At 42.6% G+C, this 24,104-nt stretch overlaps 1 protein-coding gene across 3 annotated transcripts; it reads right to left on the bottom strand.

Annotated features, from left to right (window-relative positions):
* Positions 1-11,158: 11,158 nt before the first annotated feature.
* LOC105039747 (V-type proton ATPase subunit E) lies at positions 11,159-17,607 on the bottom strand. Of its 3 annotated transcripts, none has more exons than XM_010916010.3 (6): positions 17,374-17,607; positions 16,165-16,265; positions 14,978-15,134; positions 14,363-14,559; positions 12,478-12,577; positions 11,159-11,458 (listed from the first exon to the last, which is right to left on the bottom strand). In XM_010916010.3, the coding sequence occupies exons 1-6, from the start codon at positions 17,473-17,475 to the stop codon at positions 11,423-11,425; spliced, it is 693 nt and encodes a 230-aa protein (XP_010914312.1). In that variant the 5' UTR covers positions 17,476-17,607; the 3' UTR covers positions 11,159-11,422. The 3 variants fall into 3 exon arrangements, with proteins under 3 accessions (XP_010914312.1, XP_073109133.1, XP_010914317.1); XM_073253032.1 differs by having other exon boundaries at positions 11,159-11,483; XM_010916015.3 differs by lacking the exon at positions 12,478-12,577 and having other exon boundaries at positions 11,227-11,458.
* Between the last annotated feature and the right edge of the window lie 6,497 nt (positions 17,608-24,104).

Consider the following 24,104-nt stretch of genomic DNA (forward strand, 5'->3'; position numbering starts at 1 on the left):
GCCCTTTCGGTTATATTGTCTGTTATATCGCGCTGTCTCGAGTACTGACGATATCTTTGTTCCGTAGAAGCCGTACTCACGATGGCCGATGCTTTAAAAAACATTTATTAAGCTTGCTGATAAAATTATGGGAGGCCTTTCCTACCCATCACTTGTTCTAAAAGAAAATGTTAAGATTGTTTGCTGTCTAATGGTTATTTAACGAAAGTTTGGGTTTGTAAGATCATAGGCGTGGATTTAGGGCATATTTAGTTGGAGAAAAATTGAGCTTCCAAGTTGGAATGGAAATGAGTAATTATTATTTCATGATTGATGAGAGTTTCGCTCCCATTGGATTTCATAGGAGAATGAAAATATTTGAATCTCTCAAAATCCAATTCTATTCTTCTCCGGTATTCGATCGTAAATTAAATGCATCATGAATATAATCATTTCAATTTTCCTTCCAATCCATTCTAATTTCAAATTTAATCATAATTGCCAATCAAATATGCCCAAATTCATATATTTGTATATATAACTATTATTTCTTGGCATGTATTGTGATTTGTTACATTTATAAAAATAATAAATTAATGCTAATTTTATGAGTATTTGTGCATTTATTCGGATCCGGATATATGTACCAATAATCCAAATATCTAGATTGCTTCACTTATGAACCTTTTTTTTCTTCCCGAAAGCTCAACTTGAGAACTTAACCCACAAGGCTATATTCTATAGACGATGGAGTTATTATTTATCATGAAGTTCTAATGGATGATGGTGTTAGTATATAAATAAGATTTTCTAACGGTCTTGTCGTTTTCAGCAAACTAAAAAAATCATCATATCATTATCATTGTTATAAGTTGCTATTTTTGCTACTTACAATTGCATTGGCCAGATACTATTTAAGATATATTTTTTTGTTAGATCTCTGTGGTATTAACAGTTACGTTCATATCAAATCATGCCCAATTGCCTCAAAGTTTTGTGGACGTCAGTTAGGCAAGGAGAAGCAAAGTTTGTTATTCCTCGGCATGGATGATTACTAACTTCGAAAGTTTACATGTACTGATTTATGTGGAAACTAACCATTTCGACTGGAACTAATTAACCAGATGTAACATTCTTGAATCATTTGCTATTCGTCTCTTAGAACGGCTAGTGCTCTTGCCACTGCCCATCTGGTTAAACATAAATGAGGCCCGCATATCTAAACAATATCCAACATAGCTACGACCAACATTTCTCGAACACCATCCGGGTCCACAATTAAAAGCCATAAACATTAGCAAACAAGTCCTTGTTGTATGATATATATGACACACCATGCTATGCTGAAGTTTCCTAGATTTAGACATATAATTGCAGCGGGTTATTTCATCAACTCGCCTTCCCTGGATCTAGTCTTAATCAGTCTGAAAGGTTCTACCCGGTATATTAGTATATATACAGCACATTAAAAGTTTGATGTGATAGGCTAATCCAAGAACAGGTCCCTCATGTGGGTACTTCGTTCTCTTTTGCATGCTTTGGAAGTTGCAGCTTCCTACGAAAGTCTAATGTTTTAGTTGGAAATGGTTGTGGATGATTTGTGTCCTGCCCAACAGGAAGATATGGAACATGTTTTTATGCTTTGAGGGTTTGCTAGACCCTGCTGGGGCCCAAGTCCCTCTTATTTACCACAAGTTCCTGTGCCGACCTCTTTGCCAGTACTTACTGTTTTTTTTTTACTTTTTTTTGAGGTGAACGGAGGAAGTAAGCTACTTCCACCGTATATTAATATGGTAACTAAGTGGTACAAGTAAGAAGATGAGAAATGTCGTGGTCTATCAACTTTGGAAGTGAAGCATGTGGTTAAGGAATAAACACCAATAGATAAGAGTGAGCCCTCTAGCTCAGCACTGCACCAACCAGTTAAGAGACCATCAGAAGAGTCGCGCCAGGGCCTTAACACTTTATATTCTGTGGTTGTTGTGGAAATCTAGAAACCAAAGATTGTTTGCTCATGAAACTCTCAGCCAGATTGACATGCTCGGGTCTACATTATGTCTTGTAGCTGATCTTTATTTCTTTGGTATTTATCCACTTTAGTAACACGGTTAGGGAACTTGGGTATGAATTCTCACTCTTTCTTTGGTACTTTTTCTCCTATTGTTAGTTGGATACCCCCCTCCTGTAGGTGTTATAAAGTTGAACTTTGATGGTTCTGTCAAAAGTAATCACGTAGCAGCAGGTTCTATAATAAAGAATACATAGGTGCTGGTGTTAAAAGCCATAGGCTTGTGATTAAATCTATGTACCGTTCCAATGGTACAGGCTGTGGGGGCATGGGCTGGCTCGTGAGAAGCAATCTTAGACTTCCAAGCAATACAGATGTGGCTTGAGGGTGATTCAGTACTGTTCTAAGCTGGATTTATAGCTCTTCTTCTCATAAATGTGAAAGTCAATTGTTACCCAAAGATATTTGGCAATGGAAGCGATGCTGCCCAATTTTGGGGCTACTCGTATCTATCGTGAAGCCAACCGTACAGCAGATTAGATGGCTAAGCATGCTCAGGATGTTCTGCTCATATTGTAAGAGAGGATCGAATTCCTTACTCATTACAGTATAGCTTGATGGTTAATGCCGGCCCAAAGTGTCTGTTTTGTAAGACAGTAACCATTCCAAACTTTGCCTCGTTTTGTACTTAAAAAAAAGTTTGCTTAGATAAGATGAGAAATTATTACGTGCACTGTTTGCAGGCCATTGGTGTACACCATCGGTCACCGAAATGCATTAGTATGGTTCCATTCATCTTGCACTCATCTAAGTAATTGACCCGCAGCACTACATCTTAATGATTGATGGTGTGCACCAGCATGGCCATTCATGTAGTGCACACAATAATTTTTCAAGAGTGGATAGCCTCCCTTAAGTTGGTGATGGGCTGCTCTTACCCTCTAAATCTTATCAAGATCACTGGCCTTCCAGGAAGCCGCCCTGAATGTTTGCCAATTGTCAATTTTCGTATGTATTGGTACCTTACCGATATGTAACACTCAAAGTTTGTGTAGCTTCTCTGAAGCATCTTGGATGGTAACTGTTGTGGCCTGTCTTCGATGGGGTGGTTGGCCGTGGGTCGAGCCACTGTGCCTGAGTGTCGGACGGTAAGAAACCAAAAAAGGATGCTTAGTCATCGGAGATGGGTGCACAGTCGAAGAAGTCGAGAGCAAGGACGAAGGCTGGCGGTGAGTTCCGATGATGATTTCCACCTGACGCTGGGGGTACGAGACCTGCAAGAAAAGTCCCGCCGAAAGTTGCTCCGACGAAGATCCTCCAATGCTCAAGTTAGAGATGTCGCTCGATAGAGAGTGGAGCAGAGTTTTAGCATCAAGGTCTCAAGCATATGTGAAATGAGACATAATACCTGAAGGAGTCTCCACTTACCTCTATTCATAAAGGGAGCAAAATCAATGATGGAAGGACAGGTGGTCATTCCAAACATATCCCATCGTACGGAAGCACATGGGGAATCCTTAAATGGTCATGATGGAGGGCGTACCTTATGTTCGGTGCACAGATGACCGCGACGGCAGACGCTACAGCATATATGGTGTAATTAATGAGTTTGTGGCTTCCTATCAAGGCGCACAGCCAGCCGCCCAAGGATTGACTTTTGAGCGACGTGACTTGATGTGACCTAACTCTCCGAGTTCTCCCCGAGGTGTCTGGCCATCGGAGTAGATTCTTCAGAGGGAGATCGATCAAGATTTTTATCGAATGGGCATGAAAGTAGGGTCGTAGCCGTCGAATAGTCGTAATGATTGTGAAGATGACTTTTTCGATTCAAAAGTACCTTATTTCGGCCCCGCATAGTATCCTACTTATATAGTAGATAGGCTTCTATACCTTGCTTTCTTCTTGGACCAGCACCGAGCTGACAGCTTCAAGAGTTGTAGCCAAATACATGAGTAATTTGTCACCGGTGTTTGGCTTCATTAGGAGTGGGGGGAGCCTAGATACTGCTTCAGATCATCAAAAGCCTTCTGGCACTCTTTTTACCAAGTCAAGTCTTTTATTTGCCTCGAAATTTTGAAGAAGGGGAGTCACCGTTCTACTGACTTGGAAATAAATCGGCTTAAGGACATAATGCGCCCTGCCAATTTTCAAATATCCCACTAAAAGGTTGGAGGCCTCATATCAAGAACCGTCTTAATCTTTTCAGGATTTGCCTCGATACCTCATCTCATTACCATGAAGTCAAGAAACTTCCCCGAAGTGATGCCAAAAGCGCACTTTGTCAGATTCAGTTTCATTTGATGACTCCTTAGGGCGTTGAAAGCTTCAACCAGGTTGTCAATATGGAGGATAGCCTGAGTACTTTTTACAAACAAGTCGTCAACATAGACCTCTATATTGTGACCAATTTAGTTTTTGAAGACTTTATTGATCAACGTTTAATATGTAGCTCCGATGTTTTGAGACCGAAAGGCATGACTTTGTAGCAATACAAGCCTTTGTCAATAATGAACGCCGTCTTCTCCTCATCTTCAAATACTTTTCGGATCTGATTGTAACAGAAGAAGGCATCCATAAAGCTGAGTAGCTGATGGTCTATTGTAGCGTCGATCAGTTGATCAACCTATGGAAGTAAAAAGCTATCCTTATGATAAACTTTGTTCAAGTCGGTGTAGTCGATGCATATCCACCATTTGCCATTTGCTTTCTTGACCATCACGACGTTCACGAGCCAATCGGGGTAGGTTGTCTCACGAATGAAGTCAGCTGCCAGCAGCTTGTCAACCTTTTCGTCAATGGCCTGCTGTCACTCAGGAGCGAAGCTTCATTTCTTTTATCTCACTGACTTGTGGTTGGTGTCGATATTCAGTTGGTGGACAATCACTTCAGGAGAGATGCTTGGCATGTCTGAGGCAAACAAGATGAAGACATCTGCATTCTTCCTCAAAAAATTGATCAGCTTCTTCCGCAGATCGTCGCTTAATGAAGATCCGATTTGCATGCTTTTAGCTAGATCCTCACTATTGAGGGGCACTAAGATGAGTTGCTCTGTAGGTTCTCTCTGGCTTTCTTCTTCTCTCTGATTCAGTCCATCGTTGATAGGAAGAGCTTTAGTTGGTCTCTTTCTTTTGATTATGGTTAAGTAACATTATCAGACCAACTGTTGATCCTTCCTCATTTATCCAGTTTCTTTCCTCTTCGAGAAGCGCACGAGCAAATGATATGTTAAGACGATCGCTCGAAGTACATTCAGCCCAGGTCATCCCAAGATAACATTATAGGCAAAAAGGACTCTGACCACGAGAAAGTCAAGACACATGGTCAACTATCGAGGTGGTTGCCCACTAGTAACGAGGAGTTCAATTTCTCCTTCTATTTTGATCGAGACGCCTGTGAATCCAACTAGAAAAATGTTGACAGATTTAAGTTGGTCAGTAGAGAGTCACATTCAAGAGAAACAATCATAGAAAATCATGTCAGTGGAGCTTACATTTTTAACAAGATATCATTTTAGCTCCTGCCTCTCACAGCTCGTAAGCATAAAGCATAGTGAGAGAGGAAAGTGACTAATGGATTATGCAGGTAGGAGGAGAATCAGAGCTGAGGAAAGCCCTCGTCCTTACTGTTATGTGTAAGAGGACCACTTAGTGGGGTTACTAGGACTTGGGTCTCTCTCTTGGGCAGGACACCAAATCCATGTATCTGATGGCCTCTGTTTGTTGCCGGTTGTTTGAACTTCTTCTTGATTGAGAGATCCGCTTTCCTGACGGTACGGAATTAGATTGAATCCAACCGAATCACCTCGTGAGCCAAGCTAGGGCATAGGAAATTGATCCCATCGTTTCTCATACCTATTCACGATGAGAGTGGGAGAGGTGAAGCAAAGGTTGAGGAAATCGCTTCTGCATAATTGGCTATTATCATTGATACAACAACAGCGTCGTTAAGAGGAGTTTGAAAATCCTCATAGGTCTTTTTTGGAGAAAACGATGTCGTTGTTTGCCTGTTGATGCTTGGAGATGCCTTCCAAGTCGTCTACTCCTCGGAGTCTCAGTCCCATTGAAATCATGTTGATCACGCCCGCCATAGGTTGAGCATGGGCTTCCTCTTTGGGACCCAACTGTGGTGGTGGATCAGAAGACAACTGCATAGGTCATTCCCACACATACTTTCCAAGATATCTCCATCTTATCAGGTCCTCTATCTCATTCTTCAAGTGGATGCATTGCTCGGTGTCATGACCATGATCATGATGGAACCAACAGCAGTGCTTCCAATTACGAGACTTCGACTTCATTGGCTGGGGCCGTCAAAGGTAGCTCTTCCCCTTTATTTCTATGAGAATCTGCTTATGAGGAACAACTAGAGAGGTGTAGGAGTCATATATGTTGCTAGAGTTTTTGGTCTTCAAATTTGATTGAAAAAGTGAAGCCTCCTTCTCAGCACGGATTTGGCTGGCCCCATGGATATTCCTTCCTTCGTCTTTTGACCTTTGCCTTCAGACTGGCATCGATCAGTCGCATCTTCTTCAGCATGGATGCATTTCTGCATGCACTTGAGGAGCTCGACATAGGATCGGGGGAGCATCTTATTCAGGGAGTAAGTGAACCTGGAGCTTTGTAGTCATCGCTTCATGACGGCAATGGCCGTCGGCTTGTTGAGATCCCGAACCTCCAAGGTAGCAGCATTGAAACATGCCACAAAATCCCATAGTGATTCTCCATCCTGCTGGTTGATGAAGAAAAGACTATCGGAGATACATAGCATTCTTCGATTGGTACCAAAGTACGCCATGAAGAGTTGCTCGAGCTGCTCAAATGAGTGGATGCTCTCCAATTGAAGCCCAGAGTATCATATTCGAATGATCTTTTGGAGGGTTATCGAGAAGGCGATGTAGAGGACGGCATTGGATGTCCCCTACAGAAGCATGAGAGCTTTATAGCTCTCGAAGTGGTCGAATGGGTCGGTGGAGCCATCGTATAGCTCCATCTGCGACATCTTGAACCGATTAAGAATCAGCTCGTCGAGGATCCATCTAGGGAATGGTGGATGGGAGCTGATGTCGAGCTCACCAGTGAAATCCTGATTATTCATCTGGAGTTGATCCAGACGGCGATCAAGCTCCCTTAGCTTGCGGTTGTATTCGTGCAACCATCGCTAAGACTTATCAAGATGTCGAGGATATCCTGGGGTAGAACCTTTCCAAAAGAAGAACTTGACGGAGTCCACGGCCTTTTCCCCTTATGTGGAGCTCACCGAGGGGAAGGAGACCGACGATCGTCGGAGTCGACATGTGGAGCATGTCAGGAGTCAGGTTGTGGTGACCGTCAGATAGGTCGAGGACTCGTCCGACGAAAACATCGAGTTGAGTGGCCATATGGAGAATGGGGCCAGTGACTCTGTCGGGAAGGCACACCACGCGGTGCCGACTCCTTTGACTATCGTTGCTACTGCTGCTGCTAAAGTTGGAGGCTATGGACGACCTCCGTCAGAGTTTTCACTTGCTGCACAAGAGCAGCAAGTTGCGGATGGTCCACTGTCACTATCGATCGTGAAGCACTTGGCTCCTCGAAGGTCGTCGGAAGCATATTACATTGCGATGAGCATCAAGCGGAGCTTGCAGAAATATTTTGCGCTCTCGTCTTGGCCATGGTGGTTCTTGAGGGAGTACTGTTCTCTCTCCACCTTCATGCGTGCCCCCTACCTGGTGCGCCAAACTGTTGTGGCCTATCTCCGATGGGGTGGTCAATCAAGGGTCGAGCCCCTATGCCTAAGTGTCGGACAGTAGGAAACTGGAAGAGGATGCCTAGTCGCCAGAGATGGGTGCACAGTCGAAGAAGTCGAGAGCGAGAGCAAGGGCTGATGGCGAGTGCCGATGATGATCTCCATCCGGTGCTGGGGGTACGAGATCTGCAAGAAAAATCCCGTCGGAGGTCGCTTCGGCGAGAATCCTTCGACATTCAAGTTAGAGATGTTACTCGATAGAAAGTGGAGCAGAGTTTTGGCATCAGGATCTCAAGCGTGTGCACGTGAGACATACATATGTGGAGTTTTCACTTACCTCTATTTGTAGAGGGAGCAAAGTCAATGGCGAAAGGATGGACGGTCATTCCGAACATGTCCCATCATACGGAGGTGCAAGGGGCATCCTTAAATGGTCCCGACGGAGGATGTACCTTATGTTCGGTGCATAGGGTGGCCGCAGCGACGGACGCTACCGTGTATGTGGCGTAATTAATGAGCTCGTGGCTTCCCATCACGGCACGTAGCCAGCAACCCAAAGTATGGCTTATGGGCAACATGACTTGATGTGACCTGACGGGATAGCATAGCGGCCATGTTTAGCGTTTGGCTGCTAGGCTGGCGCCCGTGCTCTGAGATTCGATATCGAACGAATGAGTCCATGGAGCAGTGCTATTTGATCGAATAGTCGGTAGAATATCGAGAAAATAGTCGGCTATCCGTCGAACGTTGTCAGCTAGCCAAAGATCGTATGTGGACTGCATGTCGATCCAAATCGGTTTAGTATCAGCTTGGCTAAGCCATTGCCTTTAGTCGACGAAGCATTATCAATCTTAACCGGTGGAAAGCCAATCGGGGCAAGGCCCGCCGATCAAAATCTGGTCGGACCATAGCAATCTGATCAGTGCGGCGCACTTGATCGATCGGAAGGTGAGAGAGAAGGCTAGCCGGACAAAGACCGGGGATCTACCTCAACAGTAACAAACTTTGCCAATCTAACGTGCAAACTTGTTACGACTCTGTAGCCAACTTCCACGGCATCACGGCACTGAACATAACCGAGTGCAATTGAGCCATGAACTCTGTACCTGTGAAACGAGAATTGCAGCTGCTGCAGTGCAAGGAGATTACGAAACAGCATTAAACAAACGGCAAAGGTGTTATTCAGGAGGATCACAACCGTCCACCACCAGATCACAAGTTGCGGTACGAAACAATTATCACCGCGTCTGCATACTTGCGTCCAGATCCCCAACGCTTAACTTATTGGGGGAAGAGAGGGATGCCCGTAACGTTGCTACGACGGCAATGGTATTCTCCGACGTGCAATGGTATTCTCCGGATCGAACCAGCGAAGTGTCGCCAATTCCTCATCTCTCGGTATGAGGTCGGTGACACTACCGGGCTGAGCTATTGACGGATAAGGGTTTGCATCTTTTGCACGGAAAAGTCGTTGGATCACCCATTGTTGCAGACAGATGGATCATGGAGTTGGATCCGTTGATGCAGGCGCAGTGGGTGATCCGAGGAAGGTGAATAAATATTTTTTTGTGCATCGTAGGTGGTATAGAAGATTTGACGTGAAATGTACGTCTTGTTCAATGGATCCACGTAATCATTATTTTTTAATATATATTTAATGATCAATTTTTTTATTTAAAAATTTTATAGGATAAAAATATCTTTCTTAAAAATTATGATATTTTTTTTAAAAATTATTACATTCACTCACAAAAATTATGATATCCGTACATAAAAGACTAAACTAAAATAAAAATGTTATAATTTTTATGAAGAATGCCGTAATTTTTAAAAAAAAATATTATAATAATATTTTCATATATATTCATTATTTTTTTTCTTCATACAATATTACGAGACTCTTTCTTAAAAATTATGATATCTTTTACAAACATTATGACATCCTGCTTCAGTTCAATATTTTCTACAAAAATATCATAATTTTTATAAAAAATTATTATAATTTTTAAAAAATATATTATATTTTTTTAAAAAATATTTTTATCATATAAAAATTTTAAATAAAAAATTAATTTATTTATATTAAATACCCACGTGGATGGACAAATTGGTACTCTCCACGTCGGATTTTCTACACCCTCTGTGGTGCACAAAGAATTTCTCGGAAGGTGAATCCTTCCCACGGGCGGAAGAAGCTGGACAAAACACAACTTCGAAGGAAATTTAAGAAAAAAAAAAGGAAAAACGGTTCCCTTTTCTTTTTTTTTTTTTTTTTTTTTGGATAAACAGGATTTCTGGGCCCTTTGGTATTTGCATGATAAGTCCTGCGTTAATCCTAATCCCTAAACAATTGGAACTCTCGAAGCGGTGTATACTTTGTAAATAAAGGGGTCATAAAGCATGAATCAGTCTGGACCTGGTAAAATCTCCATTGCTAGGGTTTGACATCAGGGCTTCCAAGAGACCTTTTCCTGGGCTAGTGTGATTAAACTTTTCAACCACACAGCAACGACAGGCATGTCCAAGGCCACCGAATCAACCGCGCTCCACATCCCCAAAGATCGGTGTCAGTACCTCGTGAATGCATGACCCCTCTTGCAAAGCGAGGTTACAGAAGGAAGGTTGATCAACATGGCCATGGAACTCCACCAGGTGATTACCTCAAAACAATCGTTATCAGCATATCTCATTGTTCCACCGTTCTTGCTCCTTCTCGTCTATTAGAATTTCTTCTCTCGAACCTATGCCGAAACTGAATGCTTCTTCGGTTGCTTGTTTTTGTTGATGAGCTAAACCATCAAGATGTTCACGATTCCTAGAAGCTATAACTCTAGGATTTCGGTTTGTGGATGCCAGAAAGCTTCTGCACAGAGAAAACGTGGATTTGGTTTCTATTAATGTTGGACGCACCTCCTCTCAAGCCATAAGCCTCAAGACCAAGCAAGAGGTCGAGCAGGGTACGAGCACAAGCATCGCCGGAGACAGTCCAATGGTCCACATAATTGGGTCCTCATCAGCCATTATTCATGCACTGGACCTTCTACCCCAACTCATGGTTCCACGTTAAAATTCGCAAAGGATGGGAACATTGTTGCCATCCCTACACGTATTCATTGGTTCCAATGAGAACCGAGTTTTTGTGCGACTATGTATTTTTGTTAGTATAACGTCTGTAACATCTAACTTCAATGTTCTTTTCTTCTTTATTCGGTGCCAATCAGAAAAAGTTAATAAATTAACGAGATTGTCTGGAAACTTGCACCATACTGTGGTCAGGCAACTTCGGAAATTTGCGTCGACTAGCTTTCATCTGCCATTATGCATGCAGGCTGTTAATGACAGACTTGTAAGCGCAAGATGACAAGTCATGACCAATGAATTCTGGGTGAAACCGACTCAGCTTGGCATTGTATGATTTGAGCAAATGCATACATCAACACAAAGATCTTATTCCAAATCAGTTTATTCAAGATCTTTCTAAGATACTGATAACAAAGTGGGAGAATGATGAAGACTTTTGCAAAGTTCAGGTAAAATGGATATATCAAACGAAATACAGATACCAAAAGTTAACAAGTAATTGAATGAAGTTTTGCCCACTGAACTGGGCTCAAAAGTACTTAGACAAGCAGTTCTGATCACTGATGGATGAGCCATCACTTATAATCCAAACAAATGAACTTTGTAGTATTACCAAATTAAACCAGTTGATCAAGCAATAACCTGGCCAAAGAGACACCTCCGGATCTGCAATGAGAGAGGCAAAAAGTTGCTGCAAGTTTAGAAGGCAAATTTATGATTAAAAAAAAAAAAAAAGTAGTTTAGAAGGCAAATTATGCATCTGACGAAATTATATCTAAAATGGACTAAAACAAAATTTAATGGAAAGCATAACGTGACCTGATAAAATTCTGGGAATTAACGTTCCACATAGGTAGGAGTCATGTACTTATGTCACCATGTCAAATTTTCACAATGTATGTCTGACCATATCAGTTACTGAGGAAGCGCTTAGACTCCCACAAGTTAAAAACTAAATAATCTACAAACCAATAAAGAACCAGGAGGTGTTTAAAAATTTTATCACAGGATAATGCTGACTCCATAATCGGACAAAGGTCTTCATAGATTAGGGTCAATATCACACTTAAATGTACCTTGGTTCTTAAAGCATGTCAGAGTGTCCCTTATAAAATTTAAATTATTCTGCAAAGAAGCAAGTTGAGTCGATATTTAGGCAGTTTTTGGGCATTAGAGGGAGGACTGCTAATCAGCAAGTAATACCATGACCACTGAACCCAAGTATCGGAAAATTTAAATTTTTATCGACAAAATTAGATTACAAGGCTAAAAATGTGTATGAAATAAATATCTACCTTCAAGGTCCATTTAAAAAAGGAAAATGGAAGAAAAATAATCAAGAAGAATAAATAGAGAGAGCACAACACCATATTGCCTAGCAACTTGAATTGAATTCAGATGCTAAAACAAATTTCCATAGATGTCCAGATCAGATGTTCACTTTTTTCAAAAACATTATCACTGCCCAGCATCTAATAGCAATACTGATGATTATACATTGTCTGACAGTGATTGACTTGAAGCGGGCAGCAGATCAGGGTGTCCATGCAGAAATTTTCCATGTATGCACTAGGATAAGATAGAACATCGTTCAATATTCAGAGCACATTGTTTTCTCAACAAATTGCCAAGTTGTTGATGAAGCTCAAAGAAGTCAAATTATCAAGTGAAGAAAAAGATTGCACCTCTGGAAGTTTCTTCCGGAAGACAACATCCAGCCTTGCATCAAGTGTGTTCTCAATGACAATCTTCCCATCTATAGAAGCCAAGACAACACCTCCAGAGCTGAATCATTAAAATCCGTCATCGGTCATCATTGATGATCTTTTTTAACAAAAATCACCATACAGAAAATAAAACCGAGGCAAAATTCCCACAGGATTAATAAGCCAACACCTAAAGCCACTAATGCAACCAGAACAAGAACTATAAGAACAATACAACATTATCACACGCCATTTTATTCTCAACATATGAAAGAGCCAGTTTCATGGAAGAAAATAAGTGCGGGACAAGGGCCTACAGAGATGGAATACTATTTTGATTGATAAATATGGATCTTGATTTCAGAGATGATGCTGTATTTGGCATGAGATATCAGAGATTTTTGGCCTTCTTACCTGTATGCATGGCTTGAACAAAAAAGATTAAACAAGAGGAGGACTTACAGTTAGAGTTAATGACTATCTAAAAACACCAGATTATGAATGGGGATTTCTTTTTAGATTCCTATGACTTTTTCAAAATTTGTATTCCAACTTTTGACAGTTCTTTGGAGACGAGATGGTTGTGATGGATGATGAATAACTTGATATCCATTGGTGTATGAAACAAATACCATGCCATCAAGAGCATCTTATGGATTTCTTGAAGATACCTTTCTCCCTTCTCCTATCTCAATGTTGAACTTTACAAATTTTCCTGTTCTTTAAGAACATGTTAATTTAGTCATAAGGAAGTTTGCTAAGAGCATGTATGTAGTGGAATAATTCATTGGGGAATTCAACCACCTTCATTGGTTCGTTTTATCTAGACATAGGTGTTCAATTATTTGCAAGGTTAAAAATGGGGGGCATCCCTGTCATCCCATCCCATTCCTGTGAGAAAAAGGGACTGGGCAGTGGGAGTAGAAGAAAGAGGAATAAAGAAAGGAAGGAAAGATGAAGTAAAGGAAAAAGTAAAAGGAAAGAAGAAGAAGACAAATGAAAAAAAAAAAGAAAGGAAGCAAAAAAGAAAAGAAAGGAATGAAGGAAAGAAGAAACAAAGGAAAGAAAAAGAAGAAAAAGGAAAGAAAGGGATAAGAAAAGAGAAAAAAAAGAAAGGTAGAAAAAAGAAAGAAAAGAAGGAAAGCATAAAAAGAAAGGAAGAAAAAAAAATGGAGAGAGACAGAGGATATCCACCGGGATGCATGATCAAGACGGCTACTGGGACAGAATAGGATGGGACAGAGAGGGCATTCCATTCCATAAAGTAGCGAAGGCACCTCTGTTCCACAGGATTTAAAACCTTAATATTCAATTGTTGATATTTTAATGTTGACTTTTGCTTATCATTTTAACAGCCTACTGATTCACCATCAACTTCCCTCTAGTCAGTGCATAAGGAAAATAACATCCTTAGATAGTATAAAGTTGTCATGATGATTATGATACGTTTAGTCAACAGGTTCCTGTAGCTAGATATTAAAATGGTTGCATCTTATAGTTGTGATAATATTAGAGGCAACTGCAATACAGATATAAATACATGTGCCTACTTGGACACAAACATGTAGAGTACTTTAACTGATGATTTGATATTTGCTTTTATCCCTACAATATATGAAGCCATGATTTTGCATGTTATACAGCATTTGCTGCATTTTATAAGCAATTATACATATATTCCTTTCCAAGCTTCGAAGTGTATCAAGTTGTCATTTATGAAGAAAACAAACTAAAGCATGAAGCCTACAAGCATCTAAATAAATCAATTAGGATTGGCCTCCCAGTTATGACTAGATAACTACTGATATTCAGCTCAGATATTTAATCACTAAACATTTATGAACTTGGATGGAAGGTGCACTACCAAAAGGGGCCATGAGCTTGATGATGAGTAGGAGCCGGAGGCAGATAGACATTGTGGTCTACTACAATTTCAGGAGGATAAACATTTGCTTTCTCTGCATATTCATTCTTTGCTGAATCCAAAACTGACTCCACAAGATAAAGGTCAGCTTCACGACAGCGCAGCAATACAGCTGGCTCCTTCAATCTAAGCAAGCTCTGAAATGATTGAAAGAGCAGTATTAGCTTAGTCTCAAATAATAATAATAATACAGATGACAAAGGGAACTGAGTTATGGAAAGCAAAGATAGTTGAGTAATAACGTATTAGCTTGGAATGATAGAAAGCACCGATATTGCAACTTGAGTGGTTAACAATTTGCAAGAAATTTGAGTTATACTACCAACATCTAGTGATTATTATCACAGTATCATATGCAGCATGTAAAAGAAAAATATCTAAGCCATGCTTTTTCCAACATTTGAAATCACATTAATACAAGATCTTTGTCTGGTTATTAGCTTTTCATTGCATAGCATTGTAACTCATCAAATTTGTGTTGTCATGGAAAATGGCCATATCTTTGTAAGAATCCAATACTAGTAACCACAAGAAAATATGCTCAAACTCTCATACCTGAACAATCAGTTCTTTCAGAAGCTTTTCGTATGCATATTGATGATGGCTGACATGCAGGAGTTCCTTCCCAGCAGCCTCCTTCATGGAGTTGACTAAATCATCCTGCGCCTGAAGAACGTTGATACGAGAAGCATTCAGCTGCATAGAATACTCACTGCAGAAAGAAAAGGTAAACTTTGTCAAACCATGAAATCATGCTGATAGATATTCACAAGCAATAGCAATCGACAACTAAAAACTTTACAGTATACATGCATATATGCATGTGCCTATATGCTTATAATTCATAAGTTACAATAATAACATATACTTTACTCTCTTTATATGCCTGTATGTGATTGCTATCTTACAGTATATGTGCATGAGTTCCCTCCATATGGCATCTTAAAATATGCCTTAGTGGTGATTGTTCAGAACTCAAGCATCATCTTCTACAATTTTCATCTATAGGGGTAAACTGATTTTGCACTTTCCTCTAGACAACTCGCCTGGAAGAGCCTCCTTCCCTTCTAGTTACTTCCTCAAGCAATGAATACGTTAAACCTATGGGGACTAATCAAACATCTATGGTATCCCATAACAAGTGCTACATTGTTGGTCAGTAAACAGATTTTAGTGGCAAATCTAGTTGAGCGTATGATGTAAATGAAAGAAATTGAACATTGTTGCAAAACCCCTCAGACAAAGTGATGCAATATTCAAGCAGAGCTTAAGACTTGCTATAACTTTGAAACAAATAAGAAGGTAGTGTGAGCATAAACTATGTAAGTACTGGTGCATTTTAGAATTTATTGATATGAATTTTTGTCAGCTATATGGTACACAGTTAGATTCTTGTCATTTCTTTGGTGGGACTGGGCTTCAACTACGAAATGTTCACCTTAACCTAGTGTTTTTCCTTCTTTTAGGTTTCACTTTCATCTCTTGAATTTAAAAGACACAGTGCTCTGTGCACCAGTTCTCTTGAGTTAAATATCTTTATAATGTTTAAAAAATGGATCGTTGGTTTAGTGCTGGAGATGAACCTGAAGAATTGGAGAAATGATAGCACAAAATTATTAAAGCTATGGACATAGAACCAGACATAAACAGCAAAATGATATCATGTATCAGGTGTTGGCACATAAAACAAATAACAAAAGAAAATGAATGTCAAAGGACAAAAGGGGTGTCAAGAGGATTACATTTTTCTCCGAATTTCGACCTGCTTCTCCTTTCGTTCATATTCTTGTCTGATCTTCTTCTTTTCAGCTTCAAAAAGTTGCAATTTCTCTATGTTAAATTCCTACAGGGCCATCAAAGCATAGAATCAAGACTTTAGGGAGGGACAGATGAAAAAAAGGAATCCAAATTGGTAAAAAAGCAGCATTCATATAAACACCACCATCAGTAAAACAGCACTTACAACAAATAATAGAATCACAAAACATAAAAAGTCTATTTTGCATTGCAGCAGAATCCTTCATCATTACCAAAAACAAAAACTGTAATATCCAATTACCTAGATATTCCTCTGTTGTTTATAGCCCTTGCAGTAACCCTTTTTTTTTCTTTACTAAAAAAGCTGATCCCTCTCTGTATCCAAATTTGTATGATCGTAAATTTTTAGTTTCACCATTTAATACTTAGTCCTTAACATGTGAAGATAAATCCATTCATTAGGCCCTTGAAGCTTATGATGAATGATCTGTTTGACCAGTTGCCCACCATTAAACAGCAATAAACAGTGCTAATCGGCAAATTAAACTGAAATCTTCTTTCTATGATTATAAGTTAACTTCTCTTTTCTACCACCTAACCCAGCCAATCAACCAATTCTGCATCTACACCTTGTCAAATTAATGGGCTTCCAACAAGCAACTGAATGATTTAGAAAAAGCACAAAAGAAAAATCAGCACAATTAACAAAAATTCCAGAAAATCGGATGTACGTCTCCAGCAGCTGATAGATAGATAGGCTCATTTGTTACTTCTGCAGTGTAGCATAACTCTATAATCAGAACGCAAACACCAAAACAACCACCAAAATACCAATTGATTCGACAAAATATTAGCGATCTAGAGAAACACAACGATAGCGAAACTCAGAAGATCAATTTTTCGTGGTATCCTCGCGTAATCTCTAGTAGATCGCATCAGCGTCCAAAATGACCATACAAATTATCATCACAGCAAGGCTAAAAATTACTCTTCTAAGCTTCTTTCATGCCAAATCATAGATTGTCACAAAACTCATCTATCAAAATTTCTCTAAATTATCAATAAACGATAACAGATCGGTCAAATAGACATCACCAAGAGAATCAGGGAAAAAAAAAGAAGGGAAATATAACAGCAGAATTTAGCAAAGATAAGGGAAAATGGGATCAAGAAAAGGGGAGAGAGATCAGAACCTCTTCGGCGGAGACGGAGATCTCGTTGGCCTTCTCCTCCGCCTCCTGGCGGATGAACCGCACCATCTGCTGGATCTGCTTGGACACATCAGCGTCGTTCATCTTCGGATCGCGGCGGGGATCCGACGGCTATCGATCGATCGAGCTCCGATCTTTGAACCTTCCCCCAAATCGAAAAGGAAGAAAGAAAGCGGCGGCGAGACGGAGAAGACGACACGGTGATAAACGGCCGTATCCCTTATTTATAGGTGCGTCCAGTGAGTGCCGGACGAATTATTCCCTCGAGGGCGCAAGAGCCACGAGTCATGTCGATCCCAACCACGGTAAAAAACAATTCCACATGGCATGATACAATTGGTAAATTAAACGCAATATTCCATTCTATCGGAGACGCGTGGCAGTGGGTGCTTTTCTAACAGGGTGGTGCCTGGAGGCTGGGACTGATTTCGACCTTCCTTCATGCTAGCGACAACACGCGCACGAGAAGTATTATGCGAACGGTAAAGACGCTTTGACTGCACGATGTATCTCGTCCGCTAGTTTACGGCGTCGTCTTAAAAAATGTGACATGGTTGCGTAGACATGCGAATTTTGCACCTTGAAATGAAATTGGCCACTAGCTTTTTGTTAAAAAAAAAAAATTTATAACCAGATCCATCATAAAAAAAATTTATGATCGGATATATTTTAAAAATACCTACTAAAAAATAGATGATCCCTCGTACTTACACATGCATATTAAATTATTAAAAATAAATAAATAAATAAATTTTAAAAATATTTGAATAATTTAGATATGTATATGACATGAGAGTTCGATCATAATTTTTTCAATGATCGATCCATTATAAAAATTTATTTAAAAAAAAATGATACATCTATATTTTATGATAAAAAAAATAAATTATGAAAATTTAGATAATTATTCCGTACACCCACGTTTTTCTTGTTTCTGGCGAGTGCATTTGGTGGTTGCCCTATTTATTTTATTAATCTACCAAAAATTGGCCCACAAAAATGGGTTTAACCGTTTAAGAGTGTTAGGAGGTTTAAAGGTCCGGGATTTCTATAAATCTCTATGTTAACATAGATGGTAACTTTAATGCAAATTGCTTTCTAGTTTGGAAGATTCCAACAACTCAAGGGAGTTAGGCTCTTTTGGAGGGCTGATTGCCAAGCTACTGGCTGAACGAGGGCTCCTCAATAACCAGGCTACCGAATGTGGTATCCAAGTGTCCTATAGGCTCTGCTACATTGTCTGCCATTTTTGTTCCCCAACATTTTCCGTTCTTTGCAAAGTTTGTAACTCCACATCTCTACCCAAGGTATGTCTTCATACAGTCCTCGTTTTGTTTTTGAGTACCCCTCCCCAAAACACTGTGAAGGTTAATTTGATGACTCTATCAAAGAAGGCTTAGCCCGTTCTACTGGCTTCATTGCAAAAGATCATTTTGAGCAGTACGGGCTCTCAGTTCTTCCATTCCCCCTTAGTCCCTCGTGTAGAATTGAGAGCCATACGATAATCGTGCCAACTCTAGATCTTAAACCTTTTATACACGTCTTCATGGCCGCTCATGGTTACGGAAATACCGGTTAGCAAGAAGGTACGAAAAGAGGAATCCCTCTACCACCTGACCCTTCCCATTTGGTGCCTGTTGATTTAGAGTCTGTTTGGATGGTCAAATCTGAAATTTCATAGAATTTAAGGGTTAGATCAATACAATCATCAAAAAATATTGAATTATAGATTAGATTAAGTTTATACCTACGACCATCCAAAACTATATTTTGTATGAATGACTCGAATCTCATAGAAAAAAATTCAAATTATTTTTTTTTCCTTATGAGATTCGAATTAATCTACTGTAAAAGTTCTTGGGTATTGGGAATATAAGTCAAATCCATACTTTTTTTTCTAACTGCACTACTCCAAATCTATAAAGCCGATGGAATTTTGGATCTGAATATTCAAACAAGCTCTCAAGGGAATAAACACATCTTGAATTGCACTGCATCTTTCTTTCTTGAGCTTGACGTCATAATAATAATAATAATAATATTATTATTATTATTATTATTATTATTATTATTATTAATAATAATAATAATAATAAAAGTGACATCTCAAGTAAAATAAGAAATCATTCTAGATCCCTCTATAGTGACCACATTGCCCTCCTAGATGTAAGAAAATCTAACATCCAAAAAATTTGACACGATATATATTATATTTTTTTAATATATATATATTGGTGCCAAGCGTTGGGTGGTTATGGTTGACTATGTTCCAAGAACTTGCCCCATAATTTTTTTTCAACGTTCACATATTGGTGATCAAAATTTTTCTTGAACTATTCCATTAGAAACATGGGGTTTTGTTCATCTTAACTAATTATATCATGTTATGGCTGCGTGCATGAGTGCTGCTTCATAATTTTGGATTTTCCTGATGGAGTATTCCTTGAGTTCTTTCAAAATTTTTTTAACATAAAAAATATTTTTTTAAAAATTTTAATAGCTTTCACAATGTGTTTGACTCATAATTAAAATCAAAATCAAAATATATTAGAATAAAAATTTAAATGATCATATCTTCTAACATGTTTAGATCGTAACTAAAATTAAATTCAAAATATAATTTAAATATTAAAAAAGAGTAAAAATTAAAGTATTTTCATTTCAAACTAAAATTAGAATGAGAGTATGACCTTCTTCGGCTAAATGGCTAGAGTAAAAAATACTCATTTTTATTTTTATTCAAGAATTTAATGCTCCGAACCAAATTTGCTCTCAATTTTCTAAATCATCTAATTGGAAGCAGCACGATCAAATATTTTGTTGACAATGGCATTTGCCTTAAAACTTTGAGAAGCCTATCTTGTTCATTCCTTCCTAAGCACCTAGCCAGATTTGCTGTAGATGGTGTTGGGGGAAACCGACCGACCGACTATCGGAGGGCCCGACCGGCTGGCGGCCCGACCGACCGTCTCTGACTGAAAGCCGGGGGTGACCGACTAACGGACGCTACCGACGGCTTTTCAATGGCCCAATCGCCGACTGGAGATATGTCGGGCGTATCTTTCCCGACCGACCAGACCCAGAGGCCGACTCACATGAAACTCGCCGACTGACGGAGGAACCCGACGCCACTCTGCTGGCCACCGACCAAGGGTCGGCCGTCTCCTCCCATCGCCGTACAGCCGCCAGACCTTGTCAGCTCTGACACGGACATGCGGCACAGTTCCCCAGGGGCATTGTCCCGCCGAGAGCGAGGTCAACCCTGGTGACTAGACGGCCACACGGCGACATGACATTTCCACGGCGGCTCTGACAGTCTACAGTGAGTTGACAGTTCCTCACTTGTCCGCGCCATTAATGACGGCGCCATACCGTGCTCCACTATATATACCGGGGAAGGCAACAGTGCAAAGGGTCGATCCGCCCGTCTCTCCCACATACGCAGGCTCGCTCCTCTTTCTCTCTCTCCCTCTCAGAGCTCTCTGTCTGCATTTTACTGTTGCCCAGTCATCTCTCTGACTTGACCGTCGGAGGGTCCCCGCCGGAGCCGCCTCCGGTCAGTGCGGACTTCCTTTTGCAGGTGCACGCTTCCCGGCGATCGAGCGACGAGGCGATTGGCCGCAACAGATTGGCGCGCCAGGTAGGGAGACAGCATGACAAAGACAAGAGCTCAACGATCGAGAATCACTGGGTCGGCAAGGCGTTCTTCCCGCCGGGAAGAAGCCTCCCCGCCCCCACCGGCGGCGGAGCCTAGCTCTCCGCGCCCTGCAGTGACTACGGAGGCCCAGATTGCGGCCATCGTACGGCAGATGACCGTACTGACTGACGCAGTCAAAAGCCTCCAGCAACAACCGACGGCCCGACCCATGCCTTCCAGGAGCAGCCGCCGACGGCCGCGCCGACCCCTGTCGCCTCCAAGCGAGCGCTCTCAACAGCGCTCCCACGGAGAGGAGGAGGGGCGACCACGGCGCGACGACCGACGGTCTCAGCGGCCCTCTCCTTCGCCGTTGGAACGGGCGAGGAAGGAGAAGCGGCCGCGCACACCGTCGGCCTCTCCTTCAGAGTCTTCCGGAGGCTCCACTCCCGGGGTCTCCCAGCATCGACGAGCGGACGACTACGAGCGACGGTTCGAGGAGATCGACCGCCGACTCGCCCAACTGCAGATGGACGGCCAGAAGTCTTCGAACGACGTCGACTTCCAGACCGCCCAGCCTCTCTCTCGACTGGTCCTCGATGAGCCGATTCCCAGTCGGTTCAAAATGCCGAACGTGGAGCCATACGATGGCTCCACCGACCCGGTCGACCACCTCGAGAGCTATAAAGCTCTCATGACGATCCAGGGGGCAACCGACGCTCTTTTTTGCATCGGCTTCCCCGCCACACTTCGCAAGGCTGCCAGGGCTTGGTACTCCGGTCTTCGATCGGGCAGCATCCATTCCTTTGCGCAGCTCGAGCACTCGTTCGTGGCCCATTTCAGCACCAGCCGAAAGCCGCCGCGAACGTCGGATAGCCTTTTCTCCCTCAAGCAGGGGAAAACGAGACGCTCCGACACTTCGTGGCGCGATTCAACGCGGCCACACTCGAGGTCCGGGACCTCAACGAAGACATGGCGGTTTCAGCCATGAAGCGGGGCCTGAGGTCTTCCCGATTTACTTATTCTCTGGACAAGACCCTCCCCCGAACGTACGCCGAGCTGCTGGAGCGCGCATACAAGTATATGCGCGCGGACGAAGGAGCGTCCGACCGACGCCTGGTCGAGCCCAGGGGTCCGAAGGAGAAGCGAAGAAAAGGTCGGGGGCCCGCCGAACCAAGCAGGCCCCCGGCCGGTAGTCGGCTTTCTCCACCTCGACAGATCCAAAAATCACCCGGCCGACAGACTCCGAGGTCGGTGCGTCCCAGGTATGACTCCTACACTCCTCTCTCCGCTCCTCGTGCGCAGATCTTGATGGAGATCGAAAGGAAAGAATACCTGCGACGGCCTCCACCTCTGAAGGCAAAGGGCCTCGACCATCGGAAGTACTGCCGGTTCCATCGGAGCCACGGCCACGACACCGAGCGATGCATCCAGTTGAAGGATGAGATCGAAAATCTCATCCGCCGAGGGTATCTCGGCAAGTTTCGAAAGGGACCACCGGCCCAACCGACTGCCGATCGACGCCCCCAGCCGACTGAAGAGGCGCCGACTAACCAGCCGACGGCTGGAGTCATCAATATGATCTCCAAGCGGCTGGGATCGGGGACGTCTACAGGGGGGGAGCCGACGAAAAGGCCGCGCCCGGACGACGTGATTACCTTCTCGGAAGACGACGTTCGGGGCATCCAGACTCCCCACGACGACGCTGTTGTTGTGTCGGCGACAATAGCCAATTATGATGTAAAACGAATCTTTGTTGATAATGAAAGTTCGACGAATGTTTTGTTTTACTCGACCTTCTCCCGAATGCGACTACCGACTGATCGACTTAGTGGGGTTTCCACGCCCTTGATCGGCTTTGCCGGAGACACCGTCACGACAGAAGGAGAAATCACCCTGCCCGTGACGGTCGGTACCGAACCACGGCAAAGCACAGTCTCCCTCATTTTCGCGGTCGTCCAAGTTCCTTCGGCCTACAACGCCATACTCGGGCGACCCGGATTGAACGCCCTCAGGGCGGTCGTCTCGACGTACCATCTCCTTGTTCGATTCCCGACCAAAAATGGGGTCGGAGAGATGCGCGGAGATCAACAGCTCGCCCGACGATGCTTCCAAATCTCCGCCCAAAGCGATGAGACAAAGGATTCCCTGACAATCGACAAACTGGATCAACGGGAGGAGGAAGAGCGAGGTTCGCCGGCCGAGCAGCTCGAGGCGATCCCGATAGGGGAAAATCCCGACAGAAAAGTTTGGATCGGGTCTCAATTGCCCGACGCCGAACGCCGCCGACTGGCGGAGCTCCTGACGGCTAACGCCGACATATTCGCATGGTCGGCAGCAGATATGTCGGGCATCCCTCCGGAAACAATGACTCACCAACTCAACATCGATCCGACGATGAAACCGGTGAGGCAGAAGAAAAGGTCCTTCGCCCCAGAAAGGCAGAAGGCCATTGACGAAGAAGTGGACAAGCTGCTCGAAGCGGGCTTCATTCGGGAATCCACGTATCCCGATTGGCTCGCCAATGTCGTCATGGTCAAGAAAGCCAACGGGAAATGGAGGATCTGCATCGACTACACCGACCTCAACCGAGCATGCCCGAAGGATAGTTTTCCACTCCCAAAGATCGACCAGCTGGTGGATGCGACGTCCGGATTTCGGCTGCTCAGCTTCATGGACGCCTTCGTCGGGTACAATCAGATCCGGATGGCGCCTGAAGACGAGGAGCACACCGCGTTCGTGACCCCCAAGGGCCTCTACTGCTACAGGGTGATGCCCTTTGGATTGAAGAATGCCGGCGCCACCTACCAGCGACTCGTCAATAAGGTCTTCAAAGACCAGATCGGGCGTAACATGGAGGTATACGTGGACGACATGCTGGTAAAGAGCACGCAGATCCCGGACCATGTTCAGGATCTCGAGGAGACCTTCCGCACCCTTCGACGACACCGAATGAAGCTCAACCCGACCAAATGTGCCTTCGGGGTGACCTCGGGGAAGTTCCTCGGATTCCTCGTTTCTCAGAGAGGGATCGAGGCCAACCCTGAGAAGATAAAGGCGATCCTCGACATGCGTCATC

The sequence above is a fragment of the Elaeis guineensis genome, chromosome 2 (genome assembly GCF_000442705.2).
Source record: "Elaeis guineensis isolate ETL-2024a chromosome 2, EG11, whole genome shotgun sequence".
In the NCBI taxonomy this organism is placed as follows: domain Eukaryota; kingdom Viridiplantae; phylum Streptophyta; class Magnoliopsida; order Arecales; family Arecaceae; genus Elaeis; species Elaeis guineensis.

Coding starts and splice junctions, on each gene's coding strand:
- LOC105039747 (XM_073253032.1), bottom strand. CDS start 17,475: ATGAACGACGCTGATGTGTCCAAGCAGATCCAGCAGATGGTGCGGTTC. Junction 16,266..17,373: donor TCTCCGTCTCCGCCGAAGAG/GTTCTGATCTCT, acceptor ATGGCCCTGTAG/GAATTTAACATAGAGAAATT. Junction 14,560..14,977: donor TGAAAGAACTGATTGTTCAG/GTATGAGAGTTT, acceptor CAATCATTTCAG/AGCTTGCTTAGATTGAAGGA.